The 27,269-nt window shown below is 34.9% G+C and overlaps 1 protein-coding gene across 8 annotated transcripts in view; it reads left to right on the forward strand.

Annotated features, from left to right (window-relative positions):
* The window catches only part of LOC148960333 (adenosine receptor A3-like), a 105,657-nt gene that overhangs the window by 2,038 nt on the left and 76,350 nt on the right, over positions 1-27,269 (forward strand). For 2 of the 8 annotated variants that reach the window (XM_089116056.1, XM_089116055.1), the window contains exons 2-6: positions 540-586; positions 1,176-1,318; positions 2,865-3,014; positions 6,568-6,658; positions 12,021-12,153. In XM_089116056.1, the coding sequence (XP_088972182.1) occupies positions 554-586; positions 1,176-1,318; positions 2,865-3,014; positions 6,568-6,658; positions 12,021-12,153 (550 nt within the window). In that variant the 5' untranslated portion in view covers positions 540-553. The other 6 variants (XM_089116048.1, XM_089116053.1, XM_089116049.1 and 3 more) reach the window with 6 other exon arrangements.

The following is a 27,269-nucleotide window of genomic DNA, read 5'->3' on the forward strand; positions in this document are numbered from 1 at the left end:
CCATTTTGGTGAAAGTTTTGAAATAATGAATTAGCAGCTTGTGCTGGGGAAATTGCCTGAGAATGCAATATTATTTAATGACAAAATCAGTTATATAGGTTATAACTCATTAATATATATCATTTTATAATGATTTATGCCATTGGCAAGAATATATTTTGCCATTTGACTAAAAGAAATGTATCAGAAGTTATTTTTGTTGAGTGTCAAAAACAATGATTTGAATTGAAAATTAGAAACTGGCTGCTCAGTTAGAATAACAATTTAGTATGGATAAAACTGACCAAATTTCAAATATAAGTCAATGGCAAATGTACCTTTTCAGTTTTACAAAATAACTATTTCCACAAGGAAAAAAATCAGCCTAGTTTTATAAGCTCAAAAAATTGAACTGGATTCTAAATATGTGATTTATCAACATAATTTTGATTTTCTTTCAACATACTTAAGTTTTTTGATTGTTGTAATTATATTTAGTCTCCTGCACTTGGAACCTTTATTAAAAGAAATTTGACATTTTTGTTATTGATTTTTTGTAGCGGATTATGAAATCATGGAAATTCCACCGATCCATTGCTGTAATATGGTAAAAAAATTAATTTTCTTCAGGCATAATTTTCTTCATTAAAACAAGCATATTATGATGATCACTTTGAGCTGGACAAATGCCGAGCTGTCAGTTTAGTTGTCTGTCAGCTACCTATCAATTCTTTTGTCATGGAAATGGTATCTGTATAAGGCGATTTTTCGAGTAGTCAATAATAAATGTTATTAAGAGTTTTATGGCTAGTAAAAACTCTAACATTACTAGTCTCAACACAACAAGTTACATATATGCCTTGTGATCACACATTTATTTATGTATAATAAAAGAACCATGTGATCAAGAAAAACTGATGTCTTCATGTCATTTTTAAAAGTCTTTTTAATAATATTTTAACATTTTGAACCATTTCTCTCTATATACCATTTTTATGCTATTTTTCTGATAGACATCTTGACATAAAACTGGTTGTCCTACTATTTGTAGAAGAGAGAAGAAACAATGAAGTATCGTTGTTTACCATGAGAACAAAACAATTAAGCATTATTGTAGAGAGGATAAAACCTGGAAAATTACAAGCTGAAAGTGACTATTTAATTATCTTTATTCAGCTTCCGCTTGTTTTTTCTAGTTAACAATAGAAAATGAAGCTCTTTCAAAAAAGTACCATAAGCTGACAAGAAAATATAAAGTACTAGAGAAGCAGTTTGCTGAATTAAGAGAAAAGCTTATCCGCGAAGCTGCTGCAAAGGAAGTCATTCAAGCTTTTCAAAGGTAAAGAAGCAGCCATGTCTTTGGTTAATTATAGATTTAGAATTTGATGCAAACGTAGCAAAAGCAACATGATATAATGCGAGCAAAAATCTACTTTTAATCCAACCCATCTTTTATTAATTATTTGAGAATGAAGACACCTTGAACATAATAAATGCAAAATGTCTCTAGTGTCTACTTTATCTAGAACTCTGTTAAATAAATTGTACCAAAACACCAGGAAAAGTCTTGAAAAGTGCATTCGACAGAACCAAAATTGATGATGACAATGTATCAGTTGCAAAAATAGTAGGTGCAAAACTATGAAGATAGAAAACGACCATTTTCAATTTTCCCAATTTCCTCCGTCAATTGTTCCAGCCCCCGATTAGTATTAAGTCAAACCTTTCCAACTCCTCCGATTATTCTAATTCCCCAGTTTATTCGGAACCCGAGGGTAAATCAAAGTAGGAACCGGGGGTATATGCCCCCCACTTTTCATCGTTAACCAGAAAAAGAGGTTATGTTCCTATTTGAAGCCCCTCCCGACTTCTTAAGTGCTTTCTCTGTCTAGCTCCAGTAAAATAAGTATTTGTACATGGAATAGGGTTTGAACCTGAAACATAAACCCTTCAATTTTGTTGTTGACCCCAAATATAAGCTTCGTCCTAACTTCTTTGACGATGATGACGCGCCTGTTGTCAATTCCCATTAATTTCAGTTATAGCTGCATGCGTGACGACAGGATCATGATTCTGCATGTTATATAACATCTGCCTTTGAGTAAAGAGTTGACGAAGCAAATTTTCCTGCAAATTAATCAAGTTTGCGTTCACGAGCGTCACTTTTTTCTTTTTTTCTTCTTTATTGGAAAAACAGCTTTCCATTGATTGTAATCAATTTTTAGCTAAGGTTTGTATTTTCTTTTAAAATGTGCGTCTATTGTCCTAAAAAATAGGAGATACCCGCGAAAGTCACTCTGTTGTTTACTTGCTTATCCAATAACACTGGCAATCTTTTCATGCATGCTCGCAACCCAGACATAAAAGAATCTGCCTTTTTAAATTCATTATCAACCTTTAGCTAACTGATATGGCTTCTTAAATACAGCTTTTCTTAGGTCATCAAGGATTCGTCTGCTTGTTTAGCGCCATGGCTAGAGTCTTTTTTGCTTTTCGATTCAGCCATTGTTCGGCCAGTGGATGGCAACATTCGATTTTCATTCATTCTCTGATTCAATTCGATCCTTCTTAAATTTACCGATACTTTTGATGCATCTAAGAATCTCGTTAGTACTGTAAATTGAGACGAGAAGGCACCCGAGATGTGCGAGTTCTGTGCATTTTATGTTTTTAAAAGGACTAGGTTATTCACATTGCAGTCATCTTCAAAAGCTTTATCATGTCTTTATTTTTTTAAATAACACGATTTTGGGTGCCTTCTCTTGTTAAATTGTATATCAAAGAAAGCAACATCTGCCATTTTTTCTTGCTGCCGTTTTCTTAGCATTTCAGATTGTGATAGATTTTTGTTAAATAGGAAACCCATAGTGACACTTTTTTCTCAGGGATGAAGTTGTCTCGAATTTAATTTCACAAAACCAACCTTCAAAGATGATACAAGGACCAGTTTCTCAGGGTAAAAGAAGAGATAAACAGAGAAAAAAGCTTTCCCAGGAAAAGAAGAGTTATACTGAAGAAAAAACATATAATAAAAGGTTTGTTTACAAATGTTTATGATTGTAGCTCAAACTTCAGTATCATCTTTATGCCTTTATGATACAATCACAAAGCTCTCTTTAAAAGGCAGCTTATACCAGGCTTTATACCAGGCCAGGATTGTAGCAGGCTTTAAAAGGCCTGCTACAATGTCTTACAATCACGTCAACTTGTTTACAGTTATTATGATCTGATGTTGTGAACTGGATAGAAAGTATCGATTTGAGGTTGCATTCAATAAGATTTTCTCCAACCTTAATGCTAACCTCAAGATTAACTGCTCGATGGTTCTTTATGAATTTTTTATATGGTAAATAATGAAGTGAGCAGAAACCTCAAATCCTCAATGCCCTTTGATATTCATCAGACTAAATGATATTACCTTTTAATGGTATTATATCGTGCACCAGAAAAAATGCCGCCACTAATAAATCAAGGACTCTTGCCAGCAAACTGCAATTTGTTGAAATGGACTTGAGTTCAGTTACAATAAGTTTCCCATTCATACCGAAAAATGACCTGTAGAGAACCAATCAGTGCTCCTGCATAAAGTAACAACAACTTATATTACTTGAACAAGTAATATTAGCTAGTATTATAATAACAATAAATAATAATTATTATTATTATCATATTCAGTTCGTTTTTGCATTGTTCTCTTACGAGGCCGAGACCAAACTATGGTCCTAAGGCTTAAAAGTTCAGCTCTATTCCAGGTTAGAGATAGAGCTCTTCTCAGGATTTGTAATGTTCCTAGCAAGAATTATGATTATTAGTATAATTATTATTATTAATATTATTATTTTTATTATTATTATCTGCTATTATACCATCGTTATGTTCTGTCTAAAGTTTTCATAGCATTTTACTGTTGCTGATCTACCAAAGACCTGGGTTGTCCAAAACCTAGACAATCTTGTGTCCAATTACATTCGCCAGTGGCTTAATCTTCCTGTTTCTGCTACCTTGAGTGGAATAATCCTCTCAAAAAATCAGTTTGGCCTAAATCTACAACTGCCTTCTGTCAAATTTACGCAATGCCAAACCGTCTGTCGCAATGCCCTAAAATCTTCTCCTAACATTGACATTCAAACCCTATGGAAAAACAACAGTCATGGCACGAACCTACAGTACGACATCTACCGTAATACTAAAGAGGTACTAAAGGCTGTCAAATCAGACAACAAAGAACGTCTCTCTCAAAGCTTACCCTCTCAGGGAGCGCAATTACCTTCCTAATAAAACATTCACTGGAAAAGCTGAACGGTATTTGGTCAAGAACACAGAGCAATTTGCCTTGTAACATCTTTAACTTTACCATCAAGTATCTTAACATCATTCTTCCAACCCGTAAAAATCTGCTGAAATAGAACCTTAGTCAAACATCTGACTGTGAATTCTGTTTTCTTCCAGAAACACTTCTTCATGTTGTTGCTGGATGCAAAGTGTACCTTGACCAAGACCGCTATACTTGGCGTCATAATTCTGCATTAAACTTTCTAGCCACTTACTTCCAAGCAATAAACGGGTCTTCTCTTTACGCAGATTTACCAGGCTTTCTTTCCCCTTTAACAAAACTGGAGATCAACTACGCCCTGACCTACTTCTCAAAACTAAGGAAAACTGTCTGTACGTTTTAGAGCTAACCATAGGCTTTGAAACAAATCTCAACTGCAATGCTGTCAGAAAGTCAGAGAAATATGCCACCCTCGTATCTGACTTAAAACGTCAGTTTAAGTCGGTCTCGTTTGTCAATCTCTCCATCAGTTCACTTGGTATCTTTGGCAACTCCTGCAGCTCATTCATCGACATGTGTGACTCTTTGTCCATTGTCCATCAACAGAAACGCTATCTCATCTCCAAACTTACAAGCATCTCCATTCGCACCACGTATTATATATTCTGCTGTAGAAACAAAACTTGGACTAATCCAGAGCTACTCCACTTTTAACATTTTTTTCTTTTCTCATTACTACGATTGTAATAGTTTTTATTTTGTAAACACAGGCTAGCCAGTTACAAATTACCTTGTAATAGTGAGATTTGTAATTATTATTATTGTTATTATGGAATTTTTGTCAACCGTAAATGTATCTGGTCAGAGCAAGAAGGTAGTCTCATCACGTCATATTGAAACTAACAGAATTCGTGCTTAAACAAGGAATGAGGAACCATTAGCAAGTGAAGACTAACTATTTCAATGATTATTATAATAAGTAATCATGATTAACAATTTATTTCCACTGCTTTAGAATACTGAGCACAGACTCTTGTGAAAATATACGAGGTTGCTTTCGTTTTTGGGTGTACTACCCGTTTTTTCATTGTTCTTATAATTTTATTATTATCTATTCTGAATAACTTGACTTTTTGCAGTAAATCATCTTCAGTATCGGTATGAAAGTTTCTATTCTTGCCCCATTTATCAATTTTTGTTAGACGTCAGGTGAAAAACGATTGCAACTGATATAAGCCATCCCACACTCGGAAAGTTTTTTATTTCAGATTTGAAAAAAGCACCCGTTTTCTGTCTTCCGTTTGTTAAATTTGTTCCATCATATATCCCAATTGCCTTCGTTCACGCAAATCCGTTTCTGTTTTTGATTTTGTAACATTTTTGCCTATACATATGTCTTTGAACATACTTTTCTGCATAATTTTGTCCCTCCTCGGTCCACCTTTGTCGGTTGTTTATCCAATTTTGCTTACAATTTTCAAAATTACGTTTAATTGAATATTCCTAAATTGAAAATATTTTGCCTAAGCATTCTTGGTCTTTTTGCATTTCTTACTTCCAAGCTTCCAAAAGTAGTTTACGGGACACTAAGAAGCTGTTCTTAGGCGATGTAAGATTAATTAGTTGATCCTCTTCATAAAAAATTGTCTGGTTCATGTTCATAACGAAATCAATATTAGAATAATTGTTGATGAATTATAAAGTGCAAACGCTCAAAAATGCCGCTGATTCGTCGTATTAATTCTCATTCTATTTCCAATTCGTAGCCCAAGAATACTTGATGCTTTTGAAGAACTTGACAGCGTTGAATCTAGAATGAATTATTGATAGTCGAGTCTCTTCGCATAGCCTTTGTTGCTATCAAAAACTGCCGAATACCACTTGCTAGCCCGCTGATAAATTAGTTAAAAGCCTCTTCCGAAACATTCAACCTATTTTTCCTGACATAGCAAAAACCTTCAGGTTATATATAAGTTTTTGCTTTTAAGGCCCTTGTTTTTATACATTCAGTCGTGGCGAAAATTCTGTCTTCTTCCTATTTTGCTTGTTAGCTGACCTTGCCATCTCGTTTTTTGCTATCAGTGTGGTATTGAAAAGAATAACGAGTTTGGCAAGTCAACATTCACACTGTTAACTAATCTTGTTCTGCTTCGTGTTCACATTTACGGGAGTTGAGTCAGTTTCCTTTGCGTCAGTTGAAAAATGTTCTATTATAATTGACGTTGTTTTTTTTATAAGTAGTAAACACAATCATTTTGATTTGGCTAGTGCTGTTGTATTCAATAGATTTTGAGCAGTTATTGTTCTTTCTGTAGGATCCTTTCCATGCATAATGAATTAATCAAAAAGTACGAAAAAGAGATGAAGCTTAATACTTCGCGGGTAGAGCAGATAACACGGCTGGCGGTAAGTACACTTGCTTTCCCAAACCTTATTTTGTTCAATCCAGCTCCTGATTCCTTTTATCTGTTCGATTTTCATGCCAGGCATTAGTCCATACGATTCAGTCATTCAAAACGAAATTAAAAGCTCCAAACTGAGAACATTCAGGGAAAGCTGATCTCCATCTTTATCTTTATTTTCTTTGTATTACATTTAGTAGCTTCTTTATTGTATCAAATAATTGTAAACAGGTTTTTATCTTTAAATTGAAAGTTAAATTAAAAGAACGAATCAAATTTCTGGCTAACCTTCTAATTAGCAAGATTAATCTCCAATATTTTATCTTCTTAAAAACTATTATTTTTTAAATAGGCCACATCACATTTGTGTATATTATTTTTTCTACGAAACATTCACTAGCTCATTTTATTTAAAAGTTACAACTTCCATCAGTTTAACAAATTTTAGTTAGTTTTAGTTTGCAAGATACTTTAAGAATAATTTTGACAAGCACTCTCATTAACTTCCTCTTAGTTCTCTATCACTTGAGTTTGTCATTGGGTCATTTGTGTAAAGGCCAATCAGAACATTTGTCCATTCTTTAAAGATGCGGAATCGTTAATTTTGGCATTTGCCTTTTCGTAAGTTGCCATGTTAAAAGAGGCCTCGAGCTAAATTATACTTTCTTTTGTGGCGCGGCACTTTCATCACCGTTTACGGATGACTTGGCTGTAAATTATTCATTGAACGTCAGCGGAAAAATCCATATTGTTTACCGAATTCTGCCGTTCATAGTAGAATTTTCACCTTTTGGGTGTTGTGAATATTTCGTCGCAATTTCATTCAACTGGGCTTCATAATTTGACCGGCTACAGGTCACATTTTTGTTTGACCTGGCAAGAAATGCGCATCTGTAAACAGAGTGCATAGAACTAAACTTAGTCCATATTGACATGTTTTGGGACCTTTCATAGAAAATCTATTCTATGGTGCTCTAGTTCCTAAGTCATTTATCTCAATTGCTCAAACTTGTGACACCAAGAAATTTTGATGATATTCAACCTAGTATGAAAGCTTCTAAGGGACGTTTTTATTCTACTGTAAAGGTAAAAATTTCGTAAATTATCTTGGTAAATGTGGTCAAGAAATGAATTTTTTCAGTTTTCCCAATGTTTCAACGGTGCAAACGAAACCCTCTTGCCAAGTTATAATTTTCCGCCTTTATAACTTCAGTTAATTCTTGTTGCCTTCTTACTGCATGCATATCCCTTTACAACACGCTGATATGAATTATTTTTTTTTCATTTCATTGTTTATTTGAAATTCAACATACATGCAAATCTAAGCATAAAATAGAATTCACAAATGATGAATGCAAGTCTAACGAATGATAGGTCTAATACAAAATAAGTAAATGTTAACTAGAATACTACTAGAATTTCTTGAAGGAGGTATTCCCCTAGTAGTTAAAAATAATTATTAAACTCAGAGTTTGTATTTTATATTTCCAACAATTTATATTTAATTGAATAATTATGAAGAAAGTTGAATGTAATTGCTCACGTTCTTTTAAATGAAAATATAGATGGATAGCTAATTTCTTTTTCCTTATATCTTCTTGAAGATAATTCCAAATTTCTACCCCTTGCAAATGCAAATACAAATGATAGCAATTAATCTTCAAAGACGGATTTTCTTGTATAGTGTCGATGGATACACGAGTTCAAAGAAGAGAAATTGTGGAAAAAGTAGGATTCAATTTTATGGTCGTTTCATATACAAAACTCAGTAATTTTAATCAGTAATTTAGAATTCAGTACCTCTTAGATCTAACTGTCCCACCTTGAGATTTCAAGGTGAAGTTTCCCTTTGTTATAATAACATTCATGTTTTGAAGCCTCTCATGACATAACGCCGATTTTTTTATCTCCAAAGTTTGGGCATTTTTTCTTGCCTATTACTGTTCCGGTGACGAAAGAAACAAACGGAATCTCATTCTCTCACCCTTTCCTGCACCAAAACTCTCTCAAAAGGACTTTTTTTGCTATTTTGATCTTGTTTAACCTTACTTGCTACGAGAATTATTTCAAAATTATTTGATATGTCGTTGTGCGAATTATCAAGCTCAACCTAATTGGAAAAATTGGTTCAAAATTTGCCCACAGTGTTGCTAGGAATCCAATGCGAACGTTAATTGGTTTCATCTCTTTCCTTATAGCTCTCAGTAGAATCGACTGAAGCTTGGTTTTTCCACAGCGTAGCGATGACTTATGTTTCTTAATTGAAAGGCGCAAGGGACAGAGACGCCGGCACGACCAAGGGGAATGGGGTGGGGGGGGGGGGGCGGGCAGTCTTAGGCAAAAGGACATTTGAGAATAATTCCCAGCTACTAACAGTTATTTTGTAACTATCTTTTGTTCGATCTTCTGTAGATATTTTTAAAATTGGCTAATTTTTGGCATAAGAAATTTCTTTGCAAGTTTGAGAAATTTCGTCATGAATAAGGTTATACACTCTGAATTTTTTGATAATTAAAATATCCGATGTTAACAACGCTTCTATGAAAAAGGCACTTAAGCCCCCTTGCCTCTTCCTATCAAAGGCAGCATTGGTGGTTGACCCCCCTCGCCCCCCTCTCCAGCGTCCTTGGCAAGGGGCTAAGGTGTAACACACGATTTCACTTAGTAATTGCCATGCTTGTTGATGCTTTCGTGTCTGTACTAAAGGATGTCTTGATAAGTTGACTATGACCTTTTTAATGATCACAACTTCATATTGGCGATAAGTTTATGCAAGTAATTGAACTTGCCATTCCATCTTCCTTTATATTTCTTCACAGCATTTTAGAGAAAACAGGCCAGGAAATTTGAAAAGGATATTAACCACAGCTAAATCAGAGAATATTCAATGATTGCTCTTGTTGGCTTAAACTCAAAAGCTTATAAACTAAAATAATATGAACTTTTTTTCCTTGTGATCAAGATTCATTAGGATTTGATCTTGGTTTGGCTGAAAAACAGGAAAGTGCTTTCGCTGAAGTTCCGAATGCAGTGACCAGAGTACAAGTACTTGTAATCGAATGCCCCTGATCTTTTAAAATGTAAATTGCTTCATATCAAAGAGATGTAACTTGTCAACAATGAAATAATTCATGTTCCTTCAAGGATGCCTTTATTATTTGGATCTGTGTAATAAAGAAAGAAATTTTCTGAGTCTTCCTTTAAAACAAGTGACATATGACTCTTTTGAACTCGGTTTTGACTTAATTTTGACTTGGTTTCAAGTTGGTTTCGACTTGGTTTCGACTTATTTTCGATTTGATTACGAGTTAAGTTCGACTTGGTTACGAATTGATTTTGACTTATTTCGACTTAGGTTTGATTTAGTTTTGACTTTGTTTTGACTTTATTCCAAATCATCGATCTAGTTTTGGACACAAGAGGTACGATGTAGGTTATCATATAATGCGATATCAAATTTGACGTCTTCTATAAACCGTTTTATTGATAACACCAAACAGAATAAGGTAATATTAAAGGCAATCTGTCACGACGTTGATTGATTATAAGAACAAAGGGATTTTTTATTGTTTCCAGTCTCCCTTTAATTTATCGCATTGTAAAAAATATGGCGGAGCGCTGGAATTGTGTTTAGGCTATTGTTTCAGCTATTGTTCTCGTTAACCAATCCACAACGAGACAGATTGCCTTTAAAGGCATTGAGTCATGGTAAATAGGCCTTCTCTATAGGGGGTCATTTAATTTCGGCGTGATCGCTGCTGGTTCATTTGATATTGACATCCGCTGTTGACAACTTGCAATTGATGGAAATTGTTTTGTCAATCAGTACGAGGTGAGTTCATGTGACCAGCTCGAGGTCAACCAATAGCATCGCAGTCATGAAAATCGTGACTCAGCGGATTTTGGCACTTTGGGTATACCCAATCCTTTTTTTCATGACTCAATGCCTTTAAATAGACTTTTGAGGGTAAATTTTGGTTATGGATAAGTTTTCTGTAATCAACCTTTAACTGCCTAAAATAAATTACAATTGACACTTGAAGTAATTCATTTGAAGTAAATTTATTATAAGCTATTCTAAGTATAAGCCTTTAATGTTAGAAAAACAGATTTATTGGATAAAGAAAATCAAGAATTTTAATCTCAAGACCTGGAATGAAATTGTTGGTCGTAAGTTAATTTTAGAATCAAATAATCAATCGACCTTCAAGTCTGGACTGGATATAACAGTGTGGTTCTAGCAACAAGCCAAACCTTCTATTCAAGCTCATATAACCTCTCCTTGTTTCTGTTTTTGTTTCTGTTTCTTGTTCAAATTTTAAGAGTTATTTTGAAGTGCTCTACTTCGTCTTCATCCTTATCTAGCTTATAAGGTGGATACTTTTTATTCAAGCTGCTTGCGCTGGTACTAAACCTAATGGTTTTGGTAAATCTTAATCTTCTTATAGAACTTCTTCATGTTTACTCCTTTTGCTCGTGAAAGTAGAAATGCTGGTTTTCAGCCACGCCTTTTACTAAGGAGAACCTAATCTTAAATTTTGTCATTAGGAAAAATCCTTCCTATCTTATGCTTATTCTCTAAGATTAATTATTAAAAACAGATTTTGGGCAAATTTAATTTGAACTTTTGCAAATGGGCCAATATTCTTTGGGAACACGGTGATGTGTTTTTCGTTTCGAGTAGCTTGCAGAAATTTATAACCGTTACGATCCCGAATAACGTATAAAGAACAAGATGATTCTGGGAAACTGATGTGTTCTTTATGTACGAAGATGTATATTCTGTCATCTTGATAGTGCATACATTTTCTTTCAGCGGTCTTGTATTTTATTTATTCAGCTGTATAATTTGAATCTGTTCAGAAAACGAGTGATTCACAATAAGGTGAATTGACAAAGTAGCCTGAAGTATGCTTTTAGATTTTCTTTATAACCAATTCTAATAAAATCATTCCAGTTAAATTATTTATTAGATCTAGAAAACTATTTCACTGAACACTGTTTCTAAAATATACACTTTCTTCAAGCAGTTATCGTTTCTTTCAATTCATTTTATATCTTTAACCGCAGGATTTCCTCGAGTAAATAGAGCAGGTGTAAACGAAAGTACCTTTAAACGTCGTTTGCGCATCGTTTTGTGTTTAGATAAGTAACTGTAAAACATTAATCGCAGCTCATATGCTTCAAACTTTATTGAATAGAAGTGTATTTATCATAGCTTATTAACACTGCTCAATATGCAGGTGCTTAAGCGTTAGCTGCGTATAAACAGTTTAGCTGACGTTGGCGAAAGTACAGCTTGACTTCACTGTCTCTGTTCTTGCGTTTCTTACCACCAATAACCTATGTCACGGTTTCTACTGTAGTTGGAAAAAGGTGAACTTCAACAAGCTCTCCAAAAGAAAGATCAACAGATAACGGTACTTCAAAAACAGCTTGAGGCGAAACAGAGACAACAGAGAATTCAAGAAACCGAGCATCAACTACGTAAAACTCCAGGTTAGTTTTTTCTTTCTCATTTTCGTAATAATATTTAAGAATTCATGTCATTGTGTTTCAGCATAATCTTACGTTGTGTTTAAAGTTCACATAGCTTTGGCATTGTATTGAACTAAGTTTTAATGAGGGCTGAAAATGCCTGCGAATATCGGTAGAGAATATCAGCCTGCAAATACTTAAGTGGAGAATACCAGTCGAATGCTTCTATCCTATTTTATATTCAAACTAAATTCTTTAAAAAAAGGTTCATTACAGGAAGTGTTGTAGTTACATAATTGTATAATTAAACTCAAATCCCAGAACATGCCTGTTTCAATGAAGGTTTGTGAATTGTCAAAATCTGCAACGTTGTAATAAATATTGATAATTTCTAGCAGATACTGGAAATAATCCAATTTCGTAACACATAATTGTTCGATTGGTCATTCATTTTTGCTTTGAGTTTCACAAGCCATTGATTCTTGAATATCATTTTTTTATATTCTTGATTCTTGAATATCAAGTTTGAATAGTTGTTCTAACCGGAATGACTTTCTCAGTAGCTGGACAAAATCAAATAAGCAGAACATTTAATTCTCATTAATTCAAAGCATCATAACAGCAATATTTTTCAAGCTAATTTTTTTTCGACAGCGCAAACGATTGAAACTAGCTTAATCTTTCATATGATTTAGACATAAAGTAGCATTTTATTCGTTTCCAGACATCTTTTTTCTTTGCTTTTTTGAACATAATTTCTGTATTCCGTACAATTTCTATCATAGCTCTATATTTCCTTAAAAAAGCAGCAAAAATTTTGATTAGTTGTCTAATTCAAAGCAAAGTCTATTTCTGTATGGAAATACAATGTAAACAAACAGAACATCAGAGGCTTTATTCCTTCAAATCATGTGGTCTATGTTGTTTAGCAAAGTTATCTCGAACGTGTAAGGTTGATTCTTCTGGTCCTCTCTCTACCTACAATATACCTTTTTGTATGTGTTAAGGTCTTGAAGAAATTTAAAATGCAAGGTCCTGATACTGAAAATTCTGTCGGCTATCTATTTATTATATCATGTCTCCAGAAGAAAGTATACTTTAAATTTAGTCTTCTATACACATAGAAATCAAGTGTCGAATGCTATAACTTAAATGAATGCGATTACCAAAACAATTCTTTCTTATTCTTATATCAATTATGAATTATTCACATACATATTAATGGATTAAAAGTACATGTTTGAGAATTATGGGCTTTAAAACAAAAAAACCTGAACTTGCTAATTAAATTATAGAATATTTTATTTCATTAAGAAAATCTTGAGCCGGGTGCTGGAGTCAAAATAAATGATGGGCCACAGAAAACATTGGTTGAGGAATAGGGATTACATTGTTTGTGAACAGCGGATGCGTTTTCAATTTTAATCAATTGCATTTTTCTCCATCTACTTCGGGATGGACAACAATTGTCTTTGGTTGATCATCTGGCTTGGATCAAAGCTTTTTTTACGACTATTTAAGTTTAATACCTACTTTTAACACCCTTGGAATCCACTAGTAATATTTAAAATGGGCAAATGACACTGATGGACAACCTTTACAGGCCCTTCACAGTCATGTGCTCGCTGTTCTGATTGGCCTGTTTTCATCAACAACTGTGTATATATATCTCTTAGCTTAAAGTTTACGGCCTCCATTTTTTGCTGTGGGCTTTTTGCGTTAGACGAATATTATCACCAGTAACCTTTGCCTCAAGACGAGAAGTGACGGTGTATACAGTCAAGTTGCATTTATCATCGTTCCGTTAGAATTACTCGAACTCGTTGCCTTTGAATTTTTTCTGAGACTTTGGTGACACCAGTAGACTCTACTTACGAGGCATAATCGAATTAATCTTTCGAACTTCTTGCTAAATTATATAAAATCATGGTTATAAATGCAGCTGGAAATGTTCTCTTGCGTCTTAGAATTAAGCAAAAACAAAGCTTAAAATTTGGCAACAGCAATGTAAGACGATTTTAAACGTTTAACGTTACACCACTCGAAAGCACAAATACTTGGAAGACGGTCATTGTTTAAAAATAGTTGGCTCGTTTTAATAAACCAGAGCATATCTTACTTTTTATTTTTAAACTTACTTTCATGAACCGATTCGATCGACTCTAGCTTAAGGACTAAGCAGACGATGCTCATCAACAAATAAATTGCAGCTACGAAGTCGCTTCCAGCAGTCTCAGCATGCTCAAACCGCGTCGAGTTGGCGTGAAATAGCCTGTGCTCCAGAGGCTAGCGTGGAAGGGCACTCTATAATGTGCACAATGGTGGGGAAGTATAAACCAAGTTCTTTGACTTTCTCCCATTGCTCCCTTTTTTGTAAAAAGTAATTTCCACCTATTCTTAGATTAACAGATTTTTCAGCAGCAGTAGAAAACATGCCAATTTACAAATAATAAGAAATAGGAGAAACAAATTTGCTCGCCTCATAGCCTCTCATTTGATATATTTGGTCTCACTAATAGACGTAAGAGAGCATGCCTAAATTTGGAAACATATCTTTATTTGCAGATGATTGAGGTACCTTGGAATTTCCATTTGACGTGCAGCAAGTTGAAATAAAAATTTTGAAATTTCACTTTTTACATAGGCGGGTTTGGAGCATATGAGAAGGTTGTTAAACCGTATCCCCTGGCCAGAACCAAGCTTTTCAACTTTTTGCCTTTCATCACAACTGAAAGAAAGGCATTTATTAGAAATGAAAAATGGATAGCCACAATCTTGTTTATTCCTGAAATACTTCCTAGATTAAGTCTTAAAACCCAAAAAGTAACCCTGAAAAATTGTTCATCAATTTAATGATTGCACTAGTCATGAACTCAGAGTTTAAGAACACGGCCAAGTTTTCTGCTATCTATGAAACTGACGTAAACATTTGACAACAAGTGTTAGAAAACTTTCACTTTCTCGTATTTACTTGCTTAAAGATTTCCCTTTAGAATTTTTTTTAGCAACATTTATTGGAAACGTCCTTCCTACGAAAAAGTGGCTTGTCTGAACCTCGTTCTTCTTCTGATGCTATCAGATAACCAATGCCTGTTTTAATCTTCATCGGTGTTTCGTTGAAAAGGCCTCGATGAAGCTCAGTTCATTTGTTGTAATTCAAAAATAAAAAATAATACAAATATTTTTACAAGAAAAATCTTCAACAAAATCATTTTTTTTATCAATGCGCGTCATGCTTAAAAAAGAAAAAGATCTAAAGGCCATCTTATAAATGAATTTCTGTTAACAAATAGCGTTAGAAATTTCGCTGTTTGATTTTTAAAAACCAGTCCAGTTTTCCCTTAGGCAGCCTTTCCACTAGCCTGGGTTAAAACATATCCGGGTTAAAAGTTATTCGTTTCTGCGTCGCGTTCCCACTAACCCACTTGAAAAACGGATAAGTTTGAAAACGGGTCTCAAAGTGGGTCAGTTTTTACCCGGGTATCTTTTGACTCTCCTGCGAGTTAATGGAAACGCCGAACCCGGATAACTTTTGATCCACTTGCAACAGCAGCAACGTTTAAAAATTGAGACGCCGCCAAAAATAAAAAAACAAATTCCTGGATGTCGATGTTGCTTCCATTGGCCTACAACGATAGAAATTGAAAGATTTTTGATGCAAATACTGATTTCTCTTACAACTTTTCACCCTGGATACATTTTAACCCGGCTTAGTGGGAACGATCAAAAACGGATTAAAAACGGGTCGAAGAAAAGTGCCGTTTCCATTGACACACTTTAAACACGGTTAACTTTTAACCCGGGTATGTTTTAACCCAGGCTAGTGGAAAGGCTGCCTTACTATCGTGTCTGTTCTTAAAAATCTTTTGTCTTTTTTCATATTTTTGCATATTTTGCCGCCATGTTGTGAAATCTGTTTCGCGCATATTCAGTTTTGAAGCTTTGCAATTTGGCTTGCCTTTTCATGTTTCTCGTATTCTTGCTGTGTGCACCGATTAGTTTTATAAGAATTATCAGTTAAAAAGAGGCGACTTTGTTTTGCATTTGCAGTGTTGCAGCCAGACATAAAGTATTAGCCGATCTCTTCTCTGTCGCGAGAAAAAGATTTGAATCTACTTGACTTGCAACAAATCGTCCTTCTTTTTAAGTCTTGTGATTAACTGTGACTAAAATTGTGTATTCCCTGTTTTTATCAGTATCATGAATTTCATCTTAGTTATTCACGTCAACAACAGAGTACTTTTTGTGTTTTTCTTTTTAATCTGATTCCCATTTCTGGTGATTCAAATTACAACTATACATTGAGATCATATTAAAGTTCTAGAGATATTAAATGTTTTTGATTCATATAATGAAACTGGAAGAGGCTATAGGCTTATTTTATCATCGATTGCAGGTGTTTTGTGCTTGTTTAAGGCGCCTTTTTGAATTTTATTTAAAATGCTAGAGATATGCCATTCAGATATCTGCACACAAGAGACTTGTCATTGTTTGACTCTGTCAGGAAGCAATAGCAGGATCGCTTTAGCTCATCGTGGCAACACCTTGCTTCTTCCTTTCGAAGGGAAATTGTCGGTTGAATAGCAGATATCTGTCATATAATTCATTGACTGAATTTGCTTTTTATCTCCTGTCAAAGTAAGTTCAGATCTGGTGTTTACTGTCTCGAATTTTTGCCAGCCAAACCCATGTTGCGAATGAACTTTTTACGGATTCGTGACAACGGGGGGCCTAAAAATCGTATCCTCGCAATTGACATACTCCACACAGAAGATGAACTGAAGGAAATTGAATTACGAAGATGAAAAAAGAAGAAGTCGGAATGAAAAGTAAAGTAAAAACGTCCACTTATATGACGAGTGCAAGAAAGACTTAGATAAAAAGATGAAATTAAAAGAAAATTAGATAGGGGACTTCAAAGAGATGGGCTAAAAAGGGAGAGATTCAAAGGGAGAGGCAGTAAGATAAGATTGTAAAGTTCGAATAGTAGCATAAAAAACAAGAATGTTGAATAGCATGCGTTTTTGGAAACAAAACAGAAAATTCACCTGAATTGAGAGATGAATTCAAAATGTCGACTTGGAAGATGAAGTCACAAGAAGGTTTTATTTGGAAAAAAATTGACTTGGAAAATTAAATTGATTGAGTCATGGATTTAATATGAAATTGATTATGAATTTGAAGGAAGTTAGTGGATCAGAGGACGTCAGAGGAGGGTCGAATGAAGGGATGAAATTAAAATAAAGTGGAATTGGAAAATTAAATTAGAAGAAGGTTGAGTAGGACGGTGAAATCAAAAGGTTTTTTCTTTATCACTTAAAACAGACAACATATAAGAATATTTGTGCCACTCACTGCAGGAAAGGACATGTAGTCAACAAGTCCCTACAATTAGTGACACTTCCAAATTTTTTTAAGAAATAAAACACAAAAGAAAAGTTCCAGTAGATAAAGCGTGATGAAAACCTGATTGCCAAATAAGGAAGAATCGAAGCTGTAACAGAGCCAACCAGCCGCCCAGAAGGGGAAAATGATCAGCTGCTCCCAAATAGTCTCTGCTATTTAAAATGTTGGGAGTACTCAGTATATTGCATGCTTGCTTATGATATCATTCTGTTACACAAAATTAGAATGGAGGGGCTTCCATACAAAATTAAATGACATTGTTCATTCGCTTCTAAGTTCGTTGCATTTTTGTACTTTAGAGTTTGTCCGAGGAGATCTTGCTGCCGCTAACTGAAGAAGGGATAATGCAGAAAGAAGTGCTCATTATCTTCTTCGTCGACGCCAGAATTACAAATTGGGCTTTGTCGATCAAAATTTTGTCGAAATCTGTGCTTCTTAAGGCCTAAGTTAAACGTTGATCTTCTCATGCGCCGAAAAATTCGAGACGAAGTTTAGTTAATTATCGAATTCCTGCAAATTTGCAATGCTACAAATCGGATTACCTCAACACGTGCAATCAATACGTGTTTCAACTCCGTAAGCGTCAATGAATTTTCTGTTCACAGTTCTGGCAAGGTTGTGTAATTCTAACAAAGTATTATGAAAATAGGTCTTTGAAGGACACGCAGTTATGGCAATACTTCGAGCATACATGCGCAAACATCTTGAGGTCTCAGCAAACAGGAAGTTAGGAGATTTCTTGAAAGTTTCTTGGTTTGAAAAAATTGCATAGCCTTCTCTGCCATCATTTATTATACCAGACTTCAGATCCGCGCTCTTTGTAAAGTTTGTCTCTACTTGTTCCTTTCCAAGCAACGGCAGCAGCTAAAGTAGCAGCAATTGCATTCGCTCAAGCTTATTTGTAAGAAACAGGCACAAACCAGGATCGTATTTTTAATGAATTGTATCGCTATAATCAAGGTGTGGATAAGCATTGAGTTTATTGAGTTGAATAAGAACATCTCTAGAGACATATCGAGATCGATACTTCATCTGTAAATTGTAATCCCTTAAATAGAAAATCTCACTTAAAATAAACCCTTCTTCAACCAATCAGGACGTAGATAGATTATTCAGCGATCCAGGACTCCTGATTTGCCTATGTATTCCAACATATCAGTTCTTTGTACTTTTCATCCATTAAAAATTTTATACTCGTTTTATATTTTCAATGAACTTTGCAGCAGTTTAACTATGAACTTTGCACGTAAAAATAGGTGAATCTGAAGTTGAAGCCGTAAGCTCTTATTCCCTGTGTTGTGAAAGTTCTGAAAAGTTGGCAATACCATAACCTCATATTGATTTTTTGTTTTTCTGGGAAAAAATTTCAGAACTTGAGTTATTGTCCGGATGGAAAATGGACACGTTCCATGTCTCTGATTATTGCATAACGGGAAACTGACGATTCGATTTGAATTTTAATGTGATTCAAAGGCAGCTGCAGTTGGCTAAAAACCTGCAAATTCTGAGCTTAACCTTTCCTGCTAGAGTTTTGCTATTATGATTTGAATAATGTCTCCATTTAGTGTTCTTCATTAGTTATTTTGTTGGCTTGTTATACATTCACAACTAAGTTCTGCTGTTACCTTGGCAATTGTAGTATGTTGCCGATAAAATAACCTGTTTTAGTTGTAGCCTTAATCGAATCTGCAATGTATTTCTCGTTCTGCCGCTGTTTTTATGCTGGGCGTGTGATTAATAAGATAAAGAACCTACCCGTTTTTTGAGCCTTCAACTTGGGTTTTACAAATTAGTGTTTCTTTATCACATTCACGGTGCAGAAAGCACACCATTTATGAATTATTGATCTGCCCTCGGAATCCCAAATCACTTGTCTCACCAAAACAAACTAAATGCCGTAGATCGTAGCACTTTAGTAGCACAGGCAAGCAGAAAGTTAAAGCATCAGTTGGCTCCGCACAGTACACCAATTCGACTTATGGCCTCGTTTTGGAAATTTCTCCAAACTTCATTACACGACTTTTTTAAGCTCAGATTTTGTTTTATCGCCATAATTTTAGGCTGGATGCATTTTTTTATATTTTTTGTGATTGTTTTTTTAGATTTTGAGGAGAATTGGAGTTGAAAACTTGCAAGGGATTTGACCGCAAAAATCATTCCGATTGAAAATTTAACCCCCTAGTCGCCAATCTGGATCAAATACCTTAATGAAATTTTTATCTTTATGTCGTCATAAAACCAATATCGTGAGCAATAGTATAATTAAAACTTCCAAGTAGACCTTCCAAGTTAAACCATTGCTCTCAATCCAAATCTGAGGTCAAAAAGTTTTTGCAAAAAAATTTAAAGAATTTTTCAAAATAAGGCCGTGAATTGAATTGGTGTATTCTCTGAGTACGAGCCTTCAGGCTGTGCTTACAAGTGCCAAAGGGGATGGGACCTGTGTCCGTATTCTCACCTAACGCTAAAATTGAATTTATTGACTAGCTAGTCTTTTTGTTTGATTAAATAGCAATTTAGCAATGTCCGAAATTTTCATGCAATGTAAAATGAAAGGATGCAGATCAAATTGACTTAACGCCAAATTGACAATTAAAAAACATCTGTCATGAACATGATTTGCTGATGCAATGCAATAACCTTTTTGTTTAGTACAAAGCATGGAATCGAGGGTGAATTTTTACGGCAGTTAAAATTCAAGAAGAAGAAATGAAAAGTCACGAAATAATGGAATTCTACTCCAAACACTTTTGTTTTATTAGTCAAATGATAATGAGACCTATGCCCTCTAAGTCGTCATATTTTGTCTTTGATTTGCTCTAGTCCTTGCTTAGGCAAAAATGCTTATGTGGGGCTGCCTTTTTCCACACACCTCATCAATCAAGAAGAGCTATGATTGAGCCTTGAGAAGAGCTATGATTGAGCCTATGATTGAGGCTGACAAGTGTGATGTTTTTTATATTTCAGGTAAATAGAAAGCAAAAGTTTTTATTTTATTTTCTTCCGTGTTTTGGAAAATCAGAAACGGACTTCAACTTTGCTTTTTTTCTCTGCTTTTCGCTTGTTGTCTTAGTTCATGTCTTTTTGTTTTGTAATCGCTCAGAAGACTTGGTATATCAAGGATATGCCTTTGCATTGATTGAAGTGACGGTGTCTTATGTATCCGGGCAATGTAACCCCCTGATATAGATAGCTACTGTTTACGATGTGCTACACTGAAAATGTTTTTATCAGTTGCTCTTCCATGTGGCTGGTTGTTTACCAGTTGTTCGTATCGAGACTAGACTTAGCGGTGTACAAAACGGTGCAGCCTACCGAAAAGGCGGACGGCTGTCTGTGCTGGAAAGTCTGGTAGCTAGATTCTCTTCAAAGACATCTGTATGAATTGAAGAAGGTATTGCATTGCTTTTAAATGCCATATCTATTACATCTTTAGCTGACACTGTAAATTCCCGCGAAGGAAAAGTTTATTTCACAGGAGTCAGTTTGTTATGGGACCTTGCTCAAATGGAGCATTTAGGAAATGCAGGGTCAAAGGCTCTCACAATTGTTGATATCCAAAAGACGTATTTTGATGGTAAACTTGGTCGGTGACCCCTGGTAGAAGTGTGACAACGGAAGGTTGAGGATAAAATTCTCCTTTAAAGCTGTGACAAGGTATTCGATCGTGTGTACGTAATCATATGCTTATGTTTTTCTTTGTTCGGCTTAACTGTAATCCTTGGCATCGACTATTGCCGTAAAAAGATTCTTGGTTTGTCGTGGGGAATCATTGCTCTGTCTACGTTTTGGAAGACTTAAAAACTGTCCTAAAAGCAAGCGATTATCATGCTTTTCTGCTCGTTAAGCCACTGTTTCTCGCCTCTAGTTCAAAATGAAGCCTCTTCTGAAGTAACAATGCTATCATGTTAGCTTTATTTTGAATCATTGATTTAAGAATATCAATTATATAACATATTAAATGTGGATTTGCAAATGCGAATGTTTTTAAATTACACTATCATCTTTTAAGTTTAAAGAGCAGCACAATTGAAAGTGTAATTCAACTATGACGAACTAAAACCATGCTGTCTGTATGTCGTCTTTGACAACAAGCGTCGAATACCCACGTCGGCAGCTATCCCAGTGTTTGGCGACTAATTTTGGAGCCGTTTTCTTGTTTTTGCTTTCATAACTTTGTCGTGAGGTGAATGGGCAACGCGCTTAGCGCGCTCATCTGCGATACTTAAGGTGGCGGATTTGAATTCAGGCTCGATTCCTGATTTGGATGCTCAACTCCTGTTCATCCAACAATGAAAGGTTACCTAGTAACAACACTGGGATAAAACGAACGGTCCGTCATCTCTCATTTTGCTTTTGACCGAAAACAAGTGCCCTCTCTGATAGGTACTTCCCAAACTTACAAATCGTAATCTATACTCCCCTTCACCGTTTATTTGTTTTGCTGATCAGGAGGTGTTTCGGGAAGTGTGATACCGAATTTAGAACCTTTTCATGAAAACTGCTGCTCCGTTTTGCGTGTTTTCCTAAGATTTATGGCCATGTTGCTTTCAATAAACCTAAGGCCAAATAACCTGTAATGCGCAATTTTGTTGATGCCCTGTGAACAAAGAAACAGTTATGTTACAAAAGTCACGAGGCTAAAAACCTGCTAGCAGTAATAGCCTGTTATCGCTGATCTAATGTTGTCAAGCCTTCAACAAATTTAGTAAATAAATTTCCAGCGCCCTTATAAAATCGGCATCTCAATGGCCAATGTACTTTTGTTGAAGGTTTTTGTTTGTTTTCGGTCTCACTGTCACACCTGTTTTTCGCTGGTTTGCAAGATATAGGTCAACTTCTTCAAAATGTGGGATTTCGAACTTGCTGGTATATTTACAATAACCCTTGTACGTCAGAAACTAGTGGGAGTTAGATTTACGATCCATAAGAACGATAGGGGTCAGTAAGTAGCCTTGTGGTACGCTTAGTTTGATTGTGTGAATGACGTAAGGCGTGTGTTCACTCAATTTGCAAAAGGAAGCAGCAGACATCTTCACTATCTACACTTATGACAAGAGCAAAATTTTAACCAATATATCTTTATAGACATTCGACAAAAAATCTCATAACGTCTATGCTAACCTGAAGAATTGCAATGACAAACAGGCATGATATAACGATTTTTTTACTGATTTCGTTGAATATAACCGATCCACCTCCTCAAAAATACAAGGAGAGTTCAGCTGTTGCAATGTGTTGTAAGCTCGCTTGGCGTGGTCTTCTCGTATAGGAGCGCGTGCGTTTGTAATATTTTTGTCGTTGGTTTTGAACGCTTGTTGTTAAGGTTTCCTCAAGTCAAGTCTCTTACTCAGACAATGTATACTTATTCAGTATAATCCCAATGTCTGTGTATTTATCAAAATTTTATTGAATTTCAACCCTATCTAAATCTCTAAAATTGATCTTGAACTTGAGATAAGTTTCAATTGACTATGTGCCAAAATTGTCTAGTATCTTTGGGTTCAAATGTCGCAAATGGTCTTGAATCTCTATCGATTTTTGTTGTTGCTGGAGAAAGTTTTGCGTATTTCCCATGAAATTATATTTCTTGAAAATCAAAAAATGAGAGCATGGACGACTTCCCTTTCCATGTGTCCACTTTACCGTGCCAATCTTAACTATCGGGTTCTCAGTAATTCTTGATTCTTTAACCCTCACATCAATTTTAAAAAGCTCAGAACTTTATTCACAAGGAGATTCTAATTTTTGTTTGCCTCATCTTATTTTTGCCCATATTTATCTCTTTTTATAAGAGTGTGACTTTTACTGGCCCGGATTCAGAAAAATCTTTTCTGACCCTGTTTTGTAGAAATATGGTCAAAGTAGTTAAGACTTTCAAGAGGCAAGAGGTCGTTTGCTTCTTAAAGGCCCTGGTGTGCTCCTAAGCATAAACTAGTGATTCAAGCAACTAAGTCAAATTAGAATAAAAGATTCTAAATTTGTTTGAGTACAGAACATTTTGAATAATATTTAAGCAAAATATAGAAAAGTAAAGGAAAAGATTTTAGGCTTTCTCGTCGATTCGCATTTCTGCAGAATTACTTTTGACAGAAAAAAATGACCGTGTATTTGCCAAAAAAACTAACGACTTTATCAGAAACCGTAAGTCTATCTTGAAAAAGTCGTGCTCAACTTTCCAGTCTTGACCATCTGTCAATCCTAATTCAAGCGGGAATTTTTTTTTCGTGTCAAATCTTTTTGTTCTTGTTTGATTTCGAAAGAGGTAAAGGCGAAAATGGTTCTCGGTATCATCTTGCCGAATTTTTGTCAGAAATAAATTGAAAAAGCTACTACAATCTTTTTGTTAGGACGTTTTTAGGCCTTCCTTTTCTTCAAGTTCGAATTCTGCCAGCAATGTCTAGTGAAGGCCTAAGTGTAATGGGTTTACACAGTTATCCCTCCATTTTAACGTCCTTGGGTCTTTTTCATAGTTACAGATAAAGTTGGCTGCACCGTCCAAGTACAAACCTGGACATGTTTAGCTGACACTGACCGTGTAGTCATAAGGTGCTCTTCAGTGAAGATTAATCTATTTGAATCGCTCTTGATAAGCACTAGTTGAAGCCGATTATGTTTATGATTTCTGGTTAGTATGTTAAAGGTGACTATCAAGTAATGGATTTCCATTTAAAATTCTTCTTTAAAAATCTATCCAGAAAGTTTGCTTGCTATCTATCAATCATGAAATCATAAAGAGTTTGGTTTCGGGCTCTTCTTGAATAAATTATAGTTCCACTCTGGAAATTTTCCGAATCCTTTGAAACAAATCCTCGAATCTTTCTTTTTCTCACGGCAGAGTATGACACAGATACGTGAACCTTGCAGACGAATCCTTCTTAGATGTATTCTTCCTGTTTTTACCAGCTGCATATAATATGCATCATTTATTTTGTTAGAGAGTTTTCCATTGAGAAAGGGTGTGTCCAATTATTCAAATTTTATTTTGATGGCAAGCAAATTCAAAAAAGATTCTTTCTTTTGCTTGCGATATGGCATCCTTGGTGGCAGACCTTGGTTTCTACAAATCTACTATTTTCCTCCTCGTGGGCTATTTACTTTTTTATAATTTCCTGTAATTACAAGGTTATCTTTTTCCACACATTTGAAAAGAATTATTTGTCTTTTCATTTCAGCTGCAGTGGTATATCTTCTTTGATAAAAATCCCACATATGTTCACTTTTTGCAACTGTTTTGGTCGAAAACTTGAATAAAACAGAATTATGAGCACCATCTATTGTTGTTTGGCAAATATGTGCCATTCGTTTGAGACTGAATTTTGTCAGTTGGATTCGAAACTTGAATGCGGCAAGTTTGCCAAGGGACTTTTGGGTTGGTCCCGTTTGAAGCTGTTCAGCTAGCAAATTAAGGTTATTTAACTTTCTCTTTCTATCTACTACTTCAAAGCCTGGGTTATCACCATCATGTTGCAGCAACCTGGTACAAATAGAGTCTGTGGTCTTTTTTATTTGTGCAATCATCTCGGTACTGAGTTTTGTCCCGACGATAACTGGGCCTAAATCGATGCTAATCGTGTATGTATCTATGCCTTAGTGTATATTAATTATAACTAATTGTGAAAGGTAGATGTAAATTTTTCTTTTTCTGCTTTGACTTTTGATGATTACGCTAGGGTGCGGTAGCTTTTGTAAGGATGTTTCAAATTGCCAGATTCAAAGCTAGCCGCCAAGATCGTTTCCGGTTTGAGCTGCTAGTCGTATCCAAATGGGTCCACATGCGAAAGTTCCTACGAAGTAAAAAGAGATCCTTTTTGCAAACGTTTTTGTAGAAATAGGCGAGGTCGGAGGAATGTAGTATCGTCTTACTATCTGTGTCACAAAGGTAGCAAGGAATTCAAACCAGATGATTGTATCTTTGAAAGCTTACCAAAATATCAGTCTGAGAAATGTATTTTTCAGGTACTGTTCTTATGTGAATCTTAGAACGATAATGATTGCTGCTCGAAGTGTTTAACCTGGCCAAGTATTAACAGAAACAGAATCTTTAACATTGAGCAAAAAAGGCGAATAATTCAGTCAGGAGTCAGGTACAGTGTACAGAAAGAACGTCCCTGACTCTGCCCAGGACCTCTAACGAAGTGTTAAAATTTTCTCATCTTTGCTCTCGAGATGAAAGAATATGAAGTTGTCTACATAAAATTTAGCATATAGTTGGTTCGAATGCCTCCTTTAAGGTTGTGAACGTTGTACTGCCATAAAAAACTCCAAATGTACATTACCTTTATATTGCTTCTTAGATTTAATTTTTAATAAGAATTGGCTTGGTTTATTACTTGGTTAGATATGCCCTTTATCTAGGACGCTCCAGCATTGAGATGTTTTGTCTAGAACTCTTGTTTTACACGCTTCTTAAAACAAACCATTCAAATCCAATATTCTGGATCTTTTAAAATGAACATATGTCTAGTCCGGTATTGATTAACACCATGTTAATCTCAGGTTAAGCAACCTTATAACGTAACGTTTGGTGCCTTATCTCTCAGTTACGAAACCGAACAGTTTTAATCAGTAAAAAGTCTACTTTTACATATTGCACGCTTCGGCTCGATCACAAACGTTGGTTGGAAAATCGATTAATGTGTGTGTCTGTTTAGTGAGTGGCGTCGAAGTTCAGTGAAATTCAGACATCTGCAAAGGGTATTTAATTCACGTCTTTCTAGCCAAATCGTCGCAACGTTTTAGATACAAAACATATAATGATTTTCGTGCTTTTATTGTTGTTTACTCTCGGCGTATTGCGGTGTTTCATATTTGCTACATTGCTATACATTTACAGGTTTTTCTTGGCTTTTTGATATATATTTATATATTTATATTCTTATAAAGTTTTCCAAAACAGACAAACTACAATACGATGCCATATGGAGCATGGAAATACATAGCAACCCTGTGACCATTGCAGTAAACATGTTTACTTGAAATTAGAGTTACATTAAATGTTGCAAATTACATGTTAAGGATTACTAATGACAAAAAAACACTTACAATTTGGAAGTTAAAACAAAACAAAATACATTGACAAAACAAAACAAGAACAATGAAAGACAAATTACATAGGAGAGAAGATTTATAAAACTACTTAATGAAACTTTTCAGAGGTCTGAAAATATTTTAATGTTGCCTCAAGAATTTTTGTATTTGAGTTCAAAGATAATTTTTCATCACCATAAAGAATTATTTGCAGTTAATATATAGTTATTATGTATTAGTTGGGCCACCTTGGGACCGCATAAAGACTTCCATATCAGACCTAAAAGTTTTGTATGTTAAAATGACCGTTCATTAATATTTCTATTAATAGCTAATTCAGTAGATGAACGATAGAAACAAAATTTTATGAAAAATTCTAGATTTAATGTCGCCGCCTTAGAGTGATGATCGTAATATACACAAGCAATGTAGAACAACGTTTTTTGCACTTTCGCTTGAATTGATAGTCTAAAATTATAATCTAGAATGACCTTAAATTTTTCCTAAAACCTTCCTTTTTTAATTTAATTTTTTGCAGTTAACTGTGTTGATAAGGTGGCTTTTTAATATTTGCCAACGGATCAAAATTAATAGCTTCAGATCTTGAAAAGATTTAGAGGCCTTTTTGGAAAGTAATAACACCAACAACGTCATTAATCTTTAACGACATTAGAGCTTGCTGTCGCCAAATTTTGAGCTTT

Source organism: Rhopilema esculentum, chromosome 4, assembly GCF_057945365.1.
Source record: "Rhopilema esculentum isolate cy_ngs chromosome 4, ASM5794536v1, whole genome shotgun sequence".
NCBI lineage: Eukaryota > Metazoa > Cnidaria > Scyphozoa > Rhizostomeae > Rhizostomatidae > Rhopilema > Rhopilema esculentum.